Source organism: Oenanthe melanoleuca, chromosome 1, assembly GCF_029582105.1.
Source record: "Oenanthe melanoleuca isolate GR-GAL-2019-014 chromosome 1, OMel1.0, whole genome shotgun sequence".
Classification (NCBI taxonomy): domain Eukaryota; kingdom Metazoa; phylum Chordata; class Aves; order Passeriformes; family Muscicapidae; genus Oenanthe; species Oenanthe melanoleuca.
The window spans coordinates 28,514,044-28,533,859 of record NC_079333.1 but is presented as its reverse complement, the minus strand read 5'-3'; the positions used below and the strand labels follow the sequence as shown (position 1 = coordinate 28,533,859).

Here is a 19,816-nt window from a genome sequence, read left to right as displayed (position 1 = left end):
GTGCACCTCTGTCCTTCCTATGAAAGTGAATCCTCTCCTGTGTCCCAGAGAGAGAGAGGAATTTGTACTGGAGCCAAGGTGCCCAGGAGATTTGGCTTGCTAATGCAGTGGGAGCAGTTGTATGAACAGCAGTGTGTGCTGGCTGCAGGTCCACATGCTCAGCTCGAGGCAGCAGTGAGACACAGCATGTAGGGACAGTCTGTAGATATCCAGGGACATAGTGAAGAAAGAGGGTGTGTACATGCAAAAACCCACACAAATCAGCACAGGCAGAAAGCACTGACCCAAACTCAAACACCTACCTGCTCCTGTTCCCCTCCCTGGCTGCAGCAGGATGAAATTCTGCTATCAGGAGAAATGTTTGTTTACACCTATAAAATGAAGCCCTGTGTGTGAGGGCTTCTCCATCCTGACCTAGAAACCAGGCTCTGCATGCACAGCTTCTCCCAACACCAGCCTGGGCTGCTGGTCATGGCCCTGGCTGCAAAGGCCTGTCTTGTCTGGGATCTTTAGCCTCATTTCAATGCCCTTCTGGCTTTTTGCCATGCAGGAATCCCCTTTAGGGCTCCCCTCTGCAATAACTCTTAGCACACAAGCAGGACAAGGAGCAGATTTCCCATCTTCCCTCCTCCAGCCCAGAGCCATGCCAGCACAGGAGGGTCAGGCCTGCTGTGGTGAAGCCAGCTGAAGGTGCTCAGCCCCTGAAGGACAGAGCTGACCAGCAGGTCCCTCTGCTGGGTGTCCAATCCTGGGGTCAGCCTGCGGTCAGCAGCAGCCCCTGCTGGGTCTGGACACAGGCTCCCTCACCTTGTCTGTAGGAAGTGTCACTGTTTTCTGGGGTGAACTGAAAGGTTGGTGGTTTGAGCCCATTCAGCAGCACCAAATGTCACTGTCTCCTGGGATCTCTTTTTGCTTGAGCTCCCCACGGAAGGACATGTTGGTTGTTTAAAATCTGTGTTCTTCCCAGCCCCAGTGCCGAAGAAAATGCAGGAAGCTGTTTATTGTTTCTTATCTAAGGAATTCTTTTCCAGCTAACAGCAAGTCTGTTCAGCACGTCGATCCAGGGCACACTCTCTGACTGCCAGCGGGCCAGTCTTATCTTTTATACTCCAAATTACATACCTAATATTTACAATTACTTTCCAATACACGACAGTTGTATTACACTCTCCAATTCTGTCCCAATCCAATCCAAGAATGCCAGTTTGGCGTTCAACAGGAATGGCATAAAGAAGAAGGAGGAAAAGACATACCATGCCCAAAATCCTCTATATTAGCTTCAAACTCCCTAATGTAAACATTTCTAAAAATTCACTTTTCTATCTTCTAACAATCTAATTTATACTCTACTTATTTTTCGTGGCTTGTAATTCTTCCTGCAATGTTGGTAAATTTCTCCAGGGACTTAAGTCCAGCTCCCAGGACCCCTGGGTACAATGCCAAGACCTCTGAGACCCCTGGCAGGGGGGTCTAGAGGCATCCAGGGAAGCCAAGGGAACACCCTGGACTCCCACAGGAAGAAGGCAGGATTCCATCTAGGACTCATGTTTGTAGGAACAGAGTAGGAGAAGAACAAGGGTGATTCATTCTGGGAGTTTGGGATGACTCAAGGTCTGGAAGAGTCTGTCTCCATGTACCTCTGAGCCCTAAGACCCCATGTCCAGGAGGTCATCATGCCCTGCAAGGATTAAAAACATCCTGAACGCCAACAGGTCAGAATCACTGCAGACAAAGTGGAGCTCAGCCTCTATATCCCCAACAGTTCAGCCTCATTGCAGAGAGTGAGAGCAAGAAGAGCCCATTTCATCCTTGGATCTTCCATAACCTGTCTCACAAAGCTCCATGAAAAGGAACTGCCAGTGTCATCCTGGATTGTTTGTCCTTTAGTGCTGAAAACAAAACTCAGAAAGTGCCCTCACACACTGCTGGGGCTCAGGGCTGTGGGGCTGGTTTTCAGGCACAGTGGGTACAACTTTCTCTGGCATTAATTCCCTCTTCCTGTATTGTCCCTGCTGCCAGCACTTCTCCTGTGCTTTCTGCCTTTGGCTTTGATAGTATTTCTTCCAGGCTCTTTCCCTTATGTCATTGTTGCAGGTAAGTCTTTCCCTCCAAATCATCCTGAATTCAAGAGAACTGGGTAGCAGGACTGCTCAGGGGATTCAGGTTGATGAAGAAACTGCCATCAAGCACTGAAAAAGAGAGAACATCCTCCACCAGGTTCATTTCTGAACAAGAGCACGCTTGCTGTTCTCTGTACTTGGAACCCTCTCCAGCCTTACCCATCCCACTTCATGTAGGTCTGATGGCCTGGACAGCAGCAAGGGATAAAGTAGGAGTGTGAATGCAAACAGCTGTGTGAATTGAGTAGCTGCAAATGTTTGAGGGGACATCTGCCTTAAATCACAGCTGTTAAAGAAGAGCATGACCACCAGCCTAACAGTAACCAGGGCATTAGGGAAAGGCTTCTGAGGCACACAAGAAACAGTGTGAAAACAAAGTTTCTATGAAGCAAGAACATTGTAAGAGAGAGACCAGAGAGAAGTGGGAAGGAAGGAAGTGGCCATTGAGCTCAGGATGCTCTGCAGCTTGGCCACCTCTGTGTGTAAGAAGCTCCCTGGCAGCTCAGTGCTCTGGGTGACCTTGCTCATGAGGGGTGCAGCAGGCACAGACCCACAGCTCTGCAGTGTGACATGTGAGCCTGTGCTTTCACATGTGCTCCACAGGCTGCTGGAAGATGTGTGGATACTCCTGAAACCTACATGTGCAGCAGGAAGTGTGTGTGAGCAGGGGAAGCCCTGCTTCCACAAAGGGGATGTGTTCTTGCAGCTGCACTTTTTTGAGGGGGCTGGTGGAAGGCTGAATGTTGCACAAGTCATGTGAATGTGTTTTTATGTGGGGAGAGAGCTTGTGAACGTTAGTTACACAAAGATGTTTAGAAATGGATGGTCTGACTGTGCCTGCAGCCTGTTGTGCAGAAAAGAACAGAATCAGAGGATGTCAGAGAGCTCAGGCTTGTCCCCAATTGTAAGCAGTTCTGTGCCCAAATCTTTGGATGCTTCATCTGAAATGCCTGTGCTATATCTATGAACAATGTATCATTTCTGTCTATTCAGAGGACAATGAGATCCAGCTGGAATTCTTTATGCTCATGGATATCCTTAGGATCACTCTCTGGCAGGAGTTTCAATTCAGTAGCCTTGCAATATGCAAAAACCACCAAATAAGGAGGCTGCATCTTTTTTAGGCAAGTCCAAGGAAAACTCCATGATCAGTAATGCACAAAAAATCTGGCACCTTTCTTTGATCTTTTTTGGCCTCCAGCCCCAAACACACAGAGCATACTGAGCTCCTCTGCCAAACACTCCATTGTCTCTTCCAGTGGAAGTTAATTAGTGTGTTCTAGGTTTTTGGGCTCAGGTGCACATGGGCACTGCCACACTGAGTCACGGATGGGCTTTCCTGTCATTTTTGATTCCCCTTTGCAGGCTGTGCTCAGTGGGTTTAGCCCTTTGCTAGCAAATGCCAATATACCTGCCCATGTATGTACTTTCACACACATGGACCCTCAGCAGGAAAGAGCAGGCAGCAGAGAAGGAAGGCCATGGATGAGCTGTGAAAGTGCCTGAGGCTGTGCAAAGGGAGGTTGTGTGAGCTGCAGTGATGCTCCCCTGCATTTGTTTTCCTTTGCCTCAATGAGTTTGTGGTGCAGCTAATATTGTGTGAAATGTTCTGGCAAGCTAATGATGGACATTCCTCAATCTGGTCATGCTGTGGGATGCACCCAGGATATGGCTTTTTCAGCTCATCAGATTAGAGCCTGTGCAGGCCCCTCACCAGTGTGGGAGGTGCTCTGTGCAGGAGGGAGGCTGTGTTTGTGGCCACACTGGTAACGGGGGCCCCTGGAGAAGAGTGATCCTCTTGTAGAGATGATGAATTGCCAAGGGAGAGTCAATCCTGGAACTGCAGGTAAGCCCCAAACCTTTCTTCTTTTCTGTCCTGCTGGTGAATGAGGAACTTGGGGAAAGAAGGGGCTGGGAGCTGGGATGGATCCTGGGCATGGTACAGTGGCTGGCCTCCTCCCAGGAGATAGGGCTTAGGACAAGAGCAAGGCAAGATATGTGGGAACTGGGCAGTGCCCAGGCTGCCAGGATGACCTCTTTTCTGGAGCCAGGGGGAGTGCAAGGCCAGGCAGACCATGCCCAGCTATTCCCTTCAGTGGTTTGTCTGTGAACAATGGGGATGAAGGGTGCTATCCTTCTGGTATTCACCTGATAAAGTTCTCTGCAAAACACTGAGCACATGTCCCTGTTCTCATCTCTGGTGTCTCTCAGCACAACCCAGCCAGGGCTCTCCCAAGAGCTGCCAAGTGCCTTTTCTCCCTGTGGAAAGAATCCCTTCTGTGTGTCTGGCTGTGCACAGCCTGAGCTGGACAGTCACTCCTTTGGGGGACTGGACCATTGCAGAAAGGGGCTCAGGGTACAGAGGCAAAAGGGAAGAAGAGGAGGGAGACAGAGGAAGGGCATTCAGTGACACACAAGGGTAATGGAAGGCAACAAGGAAGATGTCTTGAGGAGAAAGGAGGTTTGGACAAGACAGAGAGGAGTGAGGTTTGGGCAGAACGCAGGCAGATCTTGTGATGAAGAGGGAAATAAAAAAGCAGACTCAGGGCAGCCACTGTGTTACTGTACTCTGTGGCTCTGAGGCACTGCTAGTGACAGGCAGCAGGACCTGCTTCCAGCACCTGTGGGGCTCCCCAGTCCTTGGAACCAGGGACCAGCAGGGTGTTGGGGTACAGAGCCATCTGCGTTATCCTGCTCCCCCGATCTGGGCAGGGACATGCTCACTTTTGGTTTGTGTTTTTCAGCCCCAGCAGAAGAGAGAAGCTGCTCCTGGCTGAACATCTGGGTCTTCCTTATGTTTGCTCTTCCAATCAAAACTGCCTTTGTGACTATCTTGCCTTGATGGGTTCCAGGGTGTCTTAATTACCATGGGATGAAGGGCTCAGGGGACTGCTTTGGTCAGGTGGTAAACCCATATCCCAGTCTCTCTGCAGAAAGGCAAATGGCATTCACCAAAGCACAGGTCAGAAATCCCTTCTCGAGCAGCCTCGACCTTTGTGAGAATCATTTGAATCTCTGGGCATAAGGTAATCTCTTGGATAAACTGGCTGTGTAAGAACTGCCTGTGGTGGCAGCAAGGCTGTCATAGCAGTTTGCTCTCAGTCTCTCAGTCTGCATGAGCTGAGAGCTTGGACAACACTTGTCTGATGAAAGGGTTTCCAGAGGACTGTGAGCCAATGATTTCCTATCCTGCTTCCTCTGGAAGGCTAAAGCAGTACCAGTGTCTCTGAGCAAACAGAGCTTTCATGGCTAACTGAGGAAGACCCTATTGGATCCCCACAGGGATGAGCAGTTCCACAGTAGGTCAAATCCCTCAGCTGAACTAACCCAAACGTCATCGCTCTTCTCATCCTTTGTCTCTGTGTAGGGATAAGGTCACCTTTATTGGCAATGGGGATGGTGTGTCAGGCATTGCCCTCACCCATCTCTTCTGAGCCTTCTTCCATTGCACCAGTGCACTGATCAGGCACTGAAGCCACTTGGATGGTTCTGCTCAGAAGTTCAAAATATTTCTGTATTAGATGATTGATTAAAATAGCCGTCTGGATTGTTAAGCAGTCAGCCCCTAATCCATACTCCCGAGTGTCTGAGCTCCTAGTAAGTCCTTAAGATTGTGGTTGTGGCCTGTCACCAATGATGCATTATTCCCCACAAACTGGAGGCAGCAAGTCCTAGGAGTTTGTGCTCCCCCTAGTTTTCAGCAGCTCCAGCTGGATGGGATTACCTGCACCTGGACTGTGTGTTGCTGGTGGAACAGGCTGAGCTGATGGGAGACTCCTCCAAATGCTGTTGATGTGTAGTTTAGGAAGAGACAAAGTGTGACAGTGAGAGGCTGCTTTGTTCACAGGCAGATGGGCTGTAGGAATGTGCATGGCAGAGTGGCTGTGGTTGGGTGGGATCAATCCTGCCATGTGTGTGGCATGTCCTCAGTGGGATGTGATTCCAGGAATCATTCTGCTGTCTGACTTGGAAGACAGTCTCTTTCTGGCTGGGATGGCAGCTGTGCCACTGGTTTGGGACAGGAGAGGTGACATTTGGGAGAATGCTTGGTGGGGAAATGGTGGAAGGAGAGTCAAGGGGCCAGAGATGCTGTGTGAGGAGCTGGCAGGAAGGGGTAATCCCGCTGCCTTTCCTCTCCCTTTGCAGTTTTTCTCTTCTGGCACAGCAGTGACCAGCCCAGAGCCCTGCAGCAGCAGTTCTCGGAGTGGAAGTGCTACTCAGCAGTGCCACAAGGCACAGGTCAGTGCTTCCAATGTCCCCTCTTCCTTGGGGCTAAAGGCCTGAAGGAGGCTGTGCCAGGACAAGTCAAACCACATCAACAAAAGAACTTTGTCGAGACCTGAGACTCCTTACAAGGATTACCATGGCTTTGGGTACACAAAGCTCACTGGTGATACCCCAAAGGAATTGGCAGGCAGAGACTCAGTGCTGGGCCCTGGAGGGGACTCAGAGCCCCTCCTTGTCCTGCAGGGGAGGGGGAATGTCCTGTCTGCACCTCTGCAGCACCAGCCCCACCCTATAGGGACTCCTGATGCCTCCCTATGCTCAGCTCTGCCCTTCATGGACATTGCACTCTCTGTCTGATTGCCAGGAATTCCTCTCCCAGCAGATATAACAATCTCCAAAGGAAGAGAATTTCTACTTTGGCCTGCTTGCAGATAAGGAGGGCCAGTGGCAGTGGGTGGACAAGACTTCATATGATGTGACAGCAGCATGAGTATCTCTGGGTGAAGTTTTTTTGGTGTAACTCCTGGTAGGGAAAGAAATAGGACAGATGTGAGGGGGCCTGCTGGTGCTTTAGAGGGGGTTGTCCCCACACTTCGTGGTGACAGACCAAGATACAGCAGGACTGGGCTGTGTAGGAACTCCAGGTTCCCATCTGTGTTGGATATGGGTTATGAATTAATTACTTATGACATGAAAGTCAATGGTGGAGGCATAGAAAAAACTTCACCTTGCTGGCAGCAAGAACACTTCAGAACCCTGATGACCAGCCCAGCCTGACCTCCATTCACTGCACGTGGATGCACAAAATGGCCTGTGCTGAAATGCAGGGAAAGAGATGGGGCACAGGGAGAGAGCACCAGGACTGTCCTTGCTGTGTCTTGCCCTGGAGGCTGACAGGGGCCTCTGCTGGGTGTGAGGTGCATGGGGTGAGTGGTGGTGCTCAGTTCCCCCCAGCAGGATGGAGCAGGGCCCTGTTGTGCTGGAAGGCTGTAGGAAGGAGGCAGGTTTCCATGTGACACTGGTGCCAGTGGGATATGGAGTGGGAGCAAGGGTGCTGCTTCTGTCCATAAAATCAGCACTGGGAATTTCTGTCTCTTCCCTTCAAGTCTGGCATCCCACTGTGGCCTTTTTCAGCAGTGCTTGACAGTGGACACAGGGGAGTAACAAGCCTGTCTCTGTCCCAGGTTCTGGCGAGAAGGAGAACCAAGTGGTGGGTGTGATGAGAACTGCACTGTAATCTATTGTCCTGAACAAACTCTCAACAACCGGGATGACATCTATTCAGATGGGAACCATCATCATATTTGTGAAGCTGCAGCAGTAACTGTGTGATGGAAATACCCCTGTCCTGAGCAAAGCTGGAGCTGAGCAGTGAGCTGGGAACAGCTCTGGCTGTACTGGGAGGGGTGGGGATTCCTGACACATACTCATTGTGCTCTAGGTACCAATTTGTTTGGTTGTCCTTAATGAGCCACGCAGCTAATAGTTGCTCTAAAGTTGTTTATTGCAGAAGCATATCAGTCTAAAAAGGCAAAAATTATAGATGCTGAAGTCCATGCTATGTTTTAGTATAAGGTCCTAAATAGAAGCAGAAGCTGCTCCCAGATATGCTGGCATGGGGGATGTTGCTGAGCAGCTCCTGTCTTCTTCTCAGCTGTTGATGGACGGCGTCAAGAGAGCAGGAATTAAAGCAAAAGCAAATGGCAAAAAGCACCAGCATACATGTTCTTATATAGAAACTTCCCAACAAGCTAAGATGTAAACTTGAGCCACTACTTTTAAACTTACTGGAATTTTAGTGTTTTAGCACGCCAGGTTACATATAAATTACGCATATGGTTTATCTTGTTCTATTTGAAAAATGTAAGCAATATTCTTACTGTAGTTTTATTATGTTTAAAATTATTTTCCTGGAGCCTCCTCAGAATCACTAGTATCTAGGACTATGTTTTTGAACCTTCACTAGAACTTGCACTTCTATTCTGGCATTTGAGACTTTTTGCTTAATAAACCACTTAAAGCTTATTCTACTTACCTACTTACTTACTTACTTGCTTACTTATTTTAAAACTCAAACTTACACTTCTACTTTATGTGTGAGTGGCTTAACATACTTCAATTTATGTGCAGGTTTTAATTCAATCCCTGCATTCTGATTTTTCTCTGAAGAATCTAGAGAGACCCTTGATTACAGACTCCAACGGGATGGGACCATGTCTGTGAGGAAGTGAAATGAGCTTTGTCCAGCATCTCCAGTGCATTGAGTGGCAGAGAGACACAGGAAGGCTCAGGCTTCTTGAAGCAGGTCCTGTTTTCTTGTGTTCTCTTCTCTCTGAGAGGATCCAGGAGCCTCTGGCTGAAGTGAGATGGACTTCTCCAGGAGGAAGACACTGGAATGGAAGACAGATCTCCAGAGATTTAATGACCTTTGTCTCCTTGAGCAGGGGTATTTGCTTTTTGTTGAGTTAAACACACAAAATGTCCTCTAGCTGTCCTGGTTTTGCTGAACAAATTCTGAAAATTTAGACAAAATAGAATATTGCACCGATGAAAAAAGGCTCTGTGCTCTCTGTGCTTATCTCTCTTTCCTTTTCCATCCCTAAAATGTGGAGCTATAATCCATAAATCATGGAGTGGTTTGGGTTGGAAGGGAGTTTTCAGGATAGTCTCATTTCAAGCCCCCTAGGTCATGGTCAAGGACACCTTTCACTAGACCAGGTCACTCATATTCCCATTCAGCCAGGCCTTGAACATTTCAGGAATGGGACATCCACAGCTCCTATGGGCTGCTGGTTCCAGTGCCTCACCACCTCAAAGTCATGTATTTTCCTTCCTAATATTTAATCAAAACATGCCCTCTGTCAGTTTAAAGCCTTTCCCCTTGTCCTATCACAACATTCTTGTGGAAGTAATTAATCTCAACAAGATTATTTTCACTGCTGTGGTATTGACACTTGTAGGGATTTGATTTAATTCCACAGGATACAGTCAATAACACAAGCAGATGAGAGGAAGTGTCACAGGTAGCTGTGAGAAAGCAGCTGTCAGCGGAGACTGGTGGTGGTATCAGGGAACTGGAGAAGTGCAGTGCTGCAAATGTCCTCCTTTCTCTTTCCTGGTGTCCTGGTCCTCTCCACATTCACAGTTCAGATGTCTGTCTCATGCTGAACTAACTCCTTCTCTGGTGCCACTTGTGTTAATATCCCTTAATGTCTCCTCTAGTGGGAACACAACCACCGTGCTCTTCCCAGCCGCTTTGGGCCTGAGAATGCTTCTCCCCTCTTCCAGTGCTTCTTTTCCCAGTTCCAAGCCTCACCTTTCCTACTTAACCTATTTCTTTACACCATTTATCTCTCTTTGCCTCAGCTCCTGCTATTCCCTGCTGCCTCTGCCAAAGCCCAGTGCTCTGGCTGTGAGCACAACAGCACAATTTCCTTCTGTCCCCCTAAGTCACACATCTAAACCCAGAGTCAATGTACCTCCCCTGGAGACCCACTGCTGGACAGGTCATCTGTTTCAGAGACTTTCATGGGGGTCAAGATTGTCCCTGCAAAGATGCATTTTAACCGCTTCCCTCAGAGTTTATTTTCATAGTGACTTCCTTCTCCACTGTGCATTCACATGCATCTGCCTTCCAAGGATTTACTCTTCTCTGCTTTTGAGATCATTTCTCTAGTTCCCAGATCACTGTCATCCCAGCTTGTCTCCTGGCCTCTTGGCTTGTCCCTTCTCAAGTTTTCATGGCAGTTTCTGCTCTTTGACTTGTTGTTAACTTTTGATCCCCATTGGTCTCTGTCTTTGCATTAGTGGAATGAAATAGTCCATGCTTTGCCTCCTTCTGAACACAGCCTTAAAAACAGGATAGGGAGCAAAAGAAACACAGGAAATGTAGTAGTGCTCCCCCTTGGTGATCAGACTGGGAGATAAATGACAGTGTTGGAGATGTAGCAGAAAAAATGTAAACCATCCCTTTTCTGCCTCTGAAATGGAGCCTGGAGCAAGCACTGCTCTGGACTTCCGCAGGCTGTCAATTAGGTTATAATAGAAAAGTTTCTGTGTACTCTTCCCAATAATCTCTCAGACCATCAAGATAATTTTTTTTTTTTTAAGTCCACTTTTCTTGTTCTCCTGATCTCACCCAGATCCTTCTGTTTCTTCATGGATATATCAACCTTCTGATTATTTTTATTGCTCTAAGGCTGCAAGTCCCCAGTCACACATCTACAGGGACAGTTCCTAGTCTGAGGTTTGTTCTAGTGCTAGCTTCCAACTGGGACTGATTTTGAAGAATGAGACATAGCTGCAACATTTGATGGAGCAAATGCAGCTTAACCACAAGGGACAAGTAGGGCAGAATGCTTTTTGTGCTGGACTGCAGGTTAAACTGGGCTAGATCTGTGATAGCTGCAAGTGTGAGAGCAATGGTAGAATTACTAGCTGACAAAGAAAGGCATGAAAATATGGGGAGATAGTTGAGTAAGAAAGTTTAAAAAAAAGAAAAAAACCCCTATAAATGTCTTGTAAAGAAAGCCTGTCAGCTGAGAATCTGATATGGGGAAGGAGGAGTGCAACTTCCTCTTCAGTTGTTAGGTTCTCATTTTTCTTGCATATTTCAAAATCTTCCATGGTGCTAGGGCTTATTTTCTGGGCTAAGAAACTGAAGATCTTTTGGAGCATTTCTGAGCTCACAGGAATTGTCAGGTTATTGCCAGTGCTTCCAGTGTTCAGCACAGCCTTCTTTGATGGGCAGAAGGTGAATGAACAGAAGGGGAAGGCTCAGTAACCTATCTGTGTCACCCTCTGGAAACAAGGAGCTAAAAGGACCACCTTTTACGTGACAAAACTAAGGACAGGGTCCCACTGTGATTCAATGGCATCAGAAATCACCTATGCTGAGGTGAAATTCAAAAATGAATCACCGGCTCCAGTGGTCAAAGGTAAGGAATGAATGGGTTATTTGGGAGAAAGGCAGCTGGAGGGAGTGGGGCTGAAGAAGTGGGAATGGAGATTTTTCCTTCTGTGACTCTGGTTCCTGCCTGATCTTGATGGATTGGTGAGAAAAAGGAGCTAAATGCTCAGGAGACTGAAGGAATTTTGAAATAAGTATCCTGAGGAATGTCTCCAAGAGGAAAGTTGAATGGGAATTGCAGCAGGAACAAGAGTGACTACCCGGAGCACAAATCATAGGTTTCAAATGAGCATTCATTAAGGAATCTGTTTGGGCTCCCTCTACCCTACATGTTATGTAGTCCTGAAAGAGTAATTTTTGGACCATGTACCAAGAGTAGAGACTGTGGTTTGTTACAAACAATCTGATCTGTCCCAAAGGTGCTCCCAAAGCAGCAAATAAGCCCAAGTCCTGGCTGCTCTTGCCTCTGAGTGAGACTACAGATTGCTGCTTCTGGAGAGGGTAGGAGAATCAACATGCCTGCTTATAGTAGAGCAGTCAGTAGTACTCTGCAGCTTCATGAGAAGTGGAACTGGCTGCAGAAACATAACCCCATTGTCAATGGCTGATTGAGAAAGGGTCCTTGGAGAAGTGAGACCTTAAAATATACAGAGGAAGAATTATTTAAGATCTGGAGGGAGATCCAAATCTGCTATTGATGTCTTCCACTCCTGGAAAATATTTAACACACCAAACAAACAATTCTTTTTTCTTGTTAAAAACTACAGTGGTGAAATGGTTCTTTCACTAGACTGCATGCAAATTTAAGGCATATTCTGGTCAGTATGTACTCTGTAGTCATTATGCCACAAGTAGGAAGTCATAGAGATGTTCTGTGTAAGGCTCACTGCTTCTGCCTGACATACGGGACCCTATGCAAGAGTAGGTTCCAGGGCAGTAAAAGTATGTGTGCATAAATCAATAAATAATAACTTTAAGAAATTAAATGAATAATTACTGCTGCGTAATTTGCAGCTTTACCTCAGTTTTACAATCCCAAACAGAGCAGGCATCAGCTCCAGGTTATTCCTTGCCTGCTCTGAAGCATGAGTCACAGAAATAAAGAGTGTAAGTAGTCCTGTCTGACTTGAAAGCTCATTGTTTTCAGTGCACCAAGATTAGATGGTTCTGCATGTAGTTAGCATTTCCATTGTGGTGAGGTGGGGGTGCTGGAGGTTCCCCATTGTGTTCCAAATGACTATTCCAAAGATGTCAAGTCTGTTGTGTTGTGATCATGCTGGGCACGTTCCAGAGCACAAACCAGCTGTGGAAAGCATTTTGCAGGGAGCTCAACCCACCGAGTGTGCACAAGATTACTGCACTTGAGCTGTGCTGCTGCATGCACAGCGTGCAGTGTTCCCTGTGCCACCTGGATGTGAGTGTGGGGTGCTCAGGTCTGACTGGGCACAGGCTGAACAATCTCTGGATGTGCTGCATGTCAAAAAAATTGGTTGGACTGGTTAGAGCTATTTCAGCTATTTCTGAAGTAGGTGGTTGGACTCCAGATCACGAGGGGGGCTTGTTTTCACTAAGGAAGAAGCTCTGGCTAGAAAAACATGATTTCACCAGGGAAACCTGGACCTTGCCTGTCCACACATATTTTCTGTCCAGATAATGAAAGATGATGGCTTTTGCCCTGCTGTAGCAGTCTCTCCCAAGTCTTTGGGAAGTAGTCAGAAGGCTTCCACAAAGAGCAGGTTTCTGACAATCTTGCTTACTAGGCATGTCTGGCAGGTACACTTGGCTGCTGACAGGCCTGGGGACTTCATGCTGAACAATGAATGAAGGCTCTCTAAATCTTATCTTTAATAGCAGTCTCTCCCAAATCTTCTTTATTCCTGTCCTGCAGTGAGTGCTCCTGTTTGCCCTGGCTTGTGTACCTGGCATAAGCTGGAACAATCCCCTAACATGTGTTTGCTTCTCCTTCCCTATGATCCCTTCTCCTGCCTGCTCCCAAACTTCCTCAGTACTGGCAAAATACCTCTAGATGAAAGGGAGGTTCTGGCAATCTTAATATGAGTACTTTACTCAGGCTGCTGGACACAGACCTCTGTTCTCTCCAAATATCCAGCCTAGTACAATCTAGTTTTATTACAGCAAATCTTTGAATTCTGACTAGGAAAGGAGAGATGGAAGGAAAAAATAGATCTTTTAATCTCCCAGTGATGATGATGCCATCATAGCATTGCATTTTTTGTCTCCCATCCTCACTCAGATTACAGCAACCTTCTGCACAGGAAATCCAAAAAACTAAGAAGGGACTGAGGCAGGCAGAAAAAGTTATCTGGGAAGAAGTCAACATGACATCTCCTCTTGTATGTTGCAAGTATCATGGCTTGAGAAATGTTGCATTTGGCAGCTTTGGGATCAATCTAGAAAGTCATCGTGTCACTGCAGATTTTAAGGTCCTGTGAAGGGCTCACCCCCAAACACCAACAATTATCACTGTTGGCTCAATGGCTGGGCTGGAAACACTCACTGAATTTGACTTTCTCCAGAAACCAGAGACATTCCCTGCTCTGTCCCAGCCTGCCCTTCTCTCAAAACTTGTAACTTCCACATCAGAAATGAAATTATATTCATTTTCTTTTGAGGAGCTCTCCCTTGAGTAGTACATCCTTCGAATGTGGACTGCAGACTGACAGACCCACCATTGACTGTGCTGTTTTGTTTGGTGTGTTTCCATCACTTTTAGTACCTCCTGAGACAAAGAAGCCTGAGCACCATCCCCAGAAATACCCACTCTGGCTGCCATGGTTGATCTCACTGCTGCTCCTCTTGGTGTGCTTTGCCCTTGTTGTTGTCCTCCTCGGTGAGTATGTGCAGGAGATTACAAGGGAGAGGTCTGGGGGGAGTGCTGGGAGAAAAGTAGAGAAAGCATGGTTCATGGTAGTCTGGGCTTTGTGCAAGGTCTCAGGTTTTCCTGCCCTGACATTGTATATGTGTGTATACATCCCCCAAATCTTCCACTGTTTACCCTGAGGCCTTGTCAGTGTGCCCAGATTGCACATTCCAATCTTGCATGGCCTTTTTGGAAGTGTGGAACAATTCTCTATCTTCATTTCCCACAAAAAGGACGCAGTTACATTTGGCAGATGGGAAAAAGTGGAGACAGAAGCACAAGTGTCTATACAGGCAGCTGAATCTGCACTTAGGCTGTCTAAGCTGGTCTGTCAGGCATCACCCTTGCCCATTTCCTCTGAGTCTTCTTCCATTGCAGCAATGCACTCATCAGGCACTGAAGCCACTAGGAATGTTCTGCTCAGAAGTCAAAATAGATTTGCATGATTGATGAAAATAGACATCTGGATTGTTAAGCACAGTCTGATCAGATCCTAATCCACACTCCTGAGTGTCAGAGCTCCTAGTAAGTCCTTGGGACTGTGGGTTTCGCCTGTCACTAACAGTGCATTATTCCCCACAAACTGGAGCTAGGAAGTCCTAGCAGTTTGTGCTCCCCCCTTGTTTCTGCAGCTCCAGCTGGATGGGATTATCTGCACCTGGACTGTGTGTTGCTGGTGGAACAGGCCCAGCTGATGGGAGATTTCTGCAAATGCTGTTGATGTGTAGTTTTGGAAGAGACAAAGTGTGACAGTGAGAGGCTGCTTTGTACACTGGCAGCTGGGCTGTAGGAATGTGCATGGCAGAGTGGCTGTGGTTGGGTGGGATCAATCCTGCCATGTGTGTGGTGTGTCCTCAGTGGGATGTGCTTCCAGGGCTCCTTCTGCTGTCTGACTTGGGAGACAGTCTCTTTCTGGCTGGGATGGCAGCTGTGCCACTGGTTTGGGACAGGAGAGGTGACAGCTGGGACAATGCTTGGTGGGGAAATGGTGGCAGGAGAGTGAAGGGGCCAGAGATGCTGTGTGAGGAGCTGGCAGGAAAGGGGTAATCCTGCTGCCTTTCCTCTCCCTTTGCAGTGGTTCTCTTCTGGCACAGCAGTGACCAGCCCAGAGTCCTGCAGCAGCAGTTCTCGGAGTGGAAGTGTGACTCAGCAGTGCCACAAGGCACAGGTCAGTGCTCACAATGTCCCCTCTTCCTTGGGGCTAAAGGCCTCAAGGAGGCTGTGCCAGGACAAGTCAAACCACATCAACAAAAGAACTGAGACCTGAGACCCCCTTAAAAGGATTACCATGGCTTTCGGTAGACAAAGCTCATTGGTCATACCCCAAAGCAATAGGAAGAAATGTCTGTATTATCCCTGTTTTTTCAAGCCCTTTTTGACAAGAAAAGTCACTAAGGCGGACATGGGGGCAGTCCCTGGAAAACTGAGATTTTTGCAATCACCATCTCTTGTTAGTAGCCTTCATCTCTCTTCTTCTCCCTGCACAGACCGAGGCTGGATGTGCTGCCCAGAGGGCTGGAGAAGGTTTCAAAGAAGCTGCTATTTCCTGTCCTCTGATAAGATGAACTGGACTGAGAGTCAGCAGAACTGCACTGGGATGGGCTCCCAGCTGGTGGTGATCAACAGCAAGGCAGAGCAAGTGGGTGCACAGGGCTGAGAGAGGGAGCCAGCAGGCAGAGACACAGTGCTGGGATCTGGAGGGGACTCAGAGCCCCTCCTTGTCCTGCAGGGGAGGGGGAATGTCCTGTCTGCACCTCTGCAGCACCAGTCCCCCTCTGCCACCAGCCCCACCCCACAGGGACTCCTGATGCCTCCCTGTGCTCAGTCCTGCACCTCATGGACATTGCACTCTTTGTCTGATTGCCAGGAATTCCTCTCTAAGCAGATAAAACGATCTCCACAAAGAAAGAATTTCTACATCGGTCTGTTTGTGGCCAAGGAGGGCCCGCGGCAGTGGGTGGACAAGACTCCATATAATGTGACAGCAGCGTGAGTATCTCTGGGTGAAGAGTGTTTGGGGTGACTCCTGGTAGGGAAAAATAGGACAAATGTGAAGGGGTCTGCTTGTGCATGAGAGGGGGTTGTCACCTTACTTCCTTGTGAGACATCAAAGATATAGCAGAACTGCTCTGTGTAGGAACACCAGGTTCCCATCTGTGTTGGATATGAGTTATGAATTAATTACCTATGACATGAAAGTCAATGCTGGAGGCATAGTAAAAACTTCACCTTGCAGGCAGCAAGAACACTTCAGAACCCTGATGACCAGCCCAGCCTGACCTCCATTCACTGCACGTGGATGCACAAAATGGCCTGTGCTGAAATGCAGGGAAAGAGATGGGGCACAGGGAGAGAGCACCAGGACTGTCCTTGCTGTGTCTTGCCCTGGAGGCTGACAGGGGCCTCTGCTGGGTGTGAGGTGCATGGGATGAGTGGTGGTGATCAGTTCCCCCCAGCAGGATGGAGCAGGGCCCTGTTGTGCTGGAAGGCTGTAGGAAGGAGGCAGGTTTCCATGTGACACTGGTGCCAGTGGGATATGGAGTGGGAGCCAGGGCACTGCTTCTGTCCATAAAATCAGCTTTGGGAATTTCTGTCTCTTCCCTTCAAGTCTGGCATCCCACTGTGGCCTTTTCCAACAGTGCTTCACAGTGGACACAGGGGAGTAACAAGCCTGTCTCTGTCCCAGATTCTGGCGAAAAGGAGAACCAAGTGGTGGGCAGGATGAGAACTGCACTGTAATCTACAGTCCTGAAAAAACTGTCAACAACTGGAATGACTCTGGGTGTGTTTGGAACTTCTCTCGAATTTGTGAAGCTGCAGCAGTAACTGTGTGATGGAAATACCCCTGTCCTGAGCAAAGCTGGGAGCTGAGCAGTGAGCTGGGAACAGTGCTGGCTGTGCTGGGAGGGGTGAGGAGCCCTGACACATCTTCACTGTGTGTGGGGGGACCATGTTTGTGAGAAAGTGAAATGAGCTTTTTCCAGCATCTTGAGTGTATGGGGTGATTCAGGGAACAGAGGAAATCTTATGCTCATCAATGCATGTCCTGTGCTCTTATGTCCTCTTCTCTCTGAGAGGGTCCAGCAGCCTCTGGCTGAAAAGAGATGGCCTTCTCCAGGAGGAAGACACTGGAATGGAAGACAGATATGCAGAGATTCAATGTCCTTGGTCTCCTTGAGCAGAGGTGTTTGCTTTCTGTTGAGTCATACACAGAATGTCCTCCAGCTGTCCTGGTTTTGCAGAACAAATTCTAAAAATTTAGACAAGACAAAATACAATATTAGACCAATGAAAAAAATGCTCTGTCCCATGTCTCTGTGCTTATCTCTCTTTCCTTTTCCATCTCTATCCTGCAGGAGCATAATCCACAAATCATGGACTCGTTTGGGTTGGAAGAGACTTTCTAGGATAGTCTAGTGTCAGGCCACTTGGTCTTGGGCAAGGACTCCTTCCACTAGACCAAGTCACTCATATCTCCATCCAGCCAGGCCTTGAACATTTCAGGGATGGGACATCCACAGCTCCTGTGGGCTGCTGGTTTCAGTGCCTCACCACCTCACAGGCATGTATTCCTTCCTAATATTTAATCAAAACCTGCCCTCTGAGAGTTTAAAGCCATTCCCCCTTGTCCTATCACTACATTCTTGTGCAAGAATTCCCTCTCAGCAAGACTATTTCCACTGCTGTAACATTGACACTTGCAGGGATTTAATTCCACCGGATACTGTCAATTACACAAGCAGACATGAAGAAATTTCACAGGCAGCTGTGAGAAAGCAGTTGTCAGAAGAGACTTGAGGTGGTATCAGGAACTGGAGAAGTACAGTGCTGCAAATGTCCTCCCTTCCCTTTCCTGTCCTCTCCAGCTTCAGAGTGTAGATGTGTATCTCACGCAGAATTAACTCCTCCTCTTATGCCACTTCAATGTCCAGGGTTGGGAACACAACCATGATGCTCTTACCAGCCTCTTTGAGCCTGAGATGCTTCTGGCCTGCTTCCAGTGGCCTGGACAGCAGCAAGTGATAAAGTAGGAGTGTGAATGCAAACAGCTGTGTGAATTGAGTAGCTGCAACTATTTGAGGGGACATCTGCCCCAAACCACAGCTGTTAAAGAAGAGCATGACCACCAGCCTAACAGTAACCAGAGAATTAGGGAAAGGCTTCTGAGGCACACAAGAAACAGTGTGAAAACAAAGTTTCTATGAAGCAAGAACATTGTAAGAGAGAGACCAGAGAGAAGTGGGAAGGAAGGAAGTGGCCATGGAGCTCAGGGTGCTCTGCAGCTTGGCCACCTCTGTCTGTAAGAAGCTCCCTGGCAGCTCAGTGCTCTGGGTGACCTTGCTCATGGCACTGAGGGGTGCAGCAGGCACAGACCCACAGCTCTGCAGTGTGACAATGTGAGCCTGTGCTTTCACCTCTGCTCCACAGGCTGCTGGAAGATGTGTGGATACTCCTGAAACCTACATGTGCAGCAGGAAGTGTGTGGGAACAGGGGAAGTCCTGCTTCCACAAAGGGGATGTGTTCTTGCAGCTGCACTTTTTTGGGGGGGCTGGTAGAAGGCTGGATGTTGCACAAGTCATGTGAATGTGTTTTTATGTGGGGAGAGAGCTTGTGAACATTAGTTACACAAAGATGTTTAAAAATTTACTTTCTGGTTGTGCCTGCAGCCTGTTGTGCAGGAAAGAACAGAATCAGAGGATGTATTCTACAGAGAGCTCAGGCTTGTCCTCACTTGTAAGCAGTTTTGTTCTCTGATCTTCTGATGCTTCAGCTGAAATGCCTATGCTGTATCTATGAGCTCTCCTATTCCTGTGTCTCTGCACCCATGCATTCCTCCTCAAAGGCAGAAACTGTATGATGGTATATGACCAAAGGCTCTGTTCCCTTCTCAGGCCATTCAGAGGACATTGGGGTCCTGTAGGGATACTTCACCCTTCAGGCCATCCCTAGCAATATCAAGCTGCAGAAGCTTAATCCAGGTCTCCTTGACAACTCCTAGAAATTCGTAGAGTATGGCTGCAGGTTTTGTAGTCATAATCAAGGAAAATTTCCTGTCGTGCAAACAGACTCTGGCACCATCCAGTGATCCTTTATGGCCTCCAGCCCCAAAAACACAGGACATATTGAACGCCTCTGCCCAAAGCCCCACCCTATCTTCTAGTGGAATTCAATCAAAAGTGTGTTAACAAGTTGTCTGTTGTGCTCTGGATTTCTGGGCTCAGGGTGCACATGGGCACTGCCCACACTGAGTCACAGATATGCTTTCCTGTGTTTTTTGATTCCCTTTTGCAGGCTGTGCTCTGTGGGTTTAGCCCTTGGCTAGCAAATGCCAAATATACCTGCCCATGTATGTATTTTCACACACATGGACCCTCAGCAGGAAAGGACAGGCAGCAGAGAAGGAAGGCCATGGATGAGCTGTGAAAGTGCCTGAGGCTGTGCAAAGGGAGGTTGTGTGAGCTGCAGTGATGCTCCCCTGCATTTGTTTTCCTTTGCCTCAATGAGTTTGTGATGCAATGTGTATTGTGTGAAATGTTCTGGCAAGATAAAGATTGTTATATATGTGATTCTTGCTAATTAAATTGTAACAATATTAGCAAAATTGTTGCCTTATACTTAATAGAAAAATTGTATTGAATCACTCTCAAGCAAAAAGGATAAAGGAAAGGGTTAAAAAA

At 47.8% G+C, this 19,816-nt stretch overlaps 1 protein-coding gene across 1 annotated transcript; it reads left to right on the top strand.

Moving 5' to 3' along the window:
• Positions 1 to 11,014: 11,014 nt before the first annotated feature.
• LOC130250584 (C-type lectin domain family 4 member D-like) lies at positions 11,015 to 18,570 on the top strand. The gene is made up of 6 exons (XM_056486404.1): positions 11,015 to 11,284; positions 13,991 to 14,107; positions 15,213 to 15,305; positions 15,625 to 15,776; positions 16,005 to 16,126; positions 16,824 to 18,570. The coding sequence occupies exons 1-6, from the start codon at positions 11,218 to 11,220 to the stop codon at positions 16,969 to 16,971; spliced, it is 699 nt and encodes a 232-aa protein (XP_056342379.1). The 5' UTR covers positions 11,015 to 11,217; the 3' UTR covers positions 16,972 to 18,570.
• The last annotated feature ends 1,246 nt before the right edge of the window (positions 18,571 to 19,816 follow it).

Bases quoted from the DNA above. Each gene is read 5' to 3' on its own strand.
- LOC130250584 (XM_056486404.1), top strand. From the start codon at position 11,218: ATGGCATCAGAAATCACCTATGCTGAGGTGAAATTCAAAAATGAATCA. The intron at 11,285-13,990 runs GTAAGGAATGAA...CATCACTTTTAG, and splicing joins ACCGGCTCCAGTGGTCAAAG to TACCTCCTGAGACAAAGAAG. The intron at 14,108-15,212 runs GTGAGTATGTGC...CTCCCTTTGCAG, and splicing joins CCTTGTTGTTGTCCTCCTCG to TGGTTCTCTTCTGGCACAGC.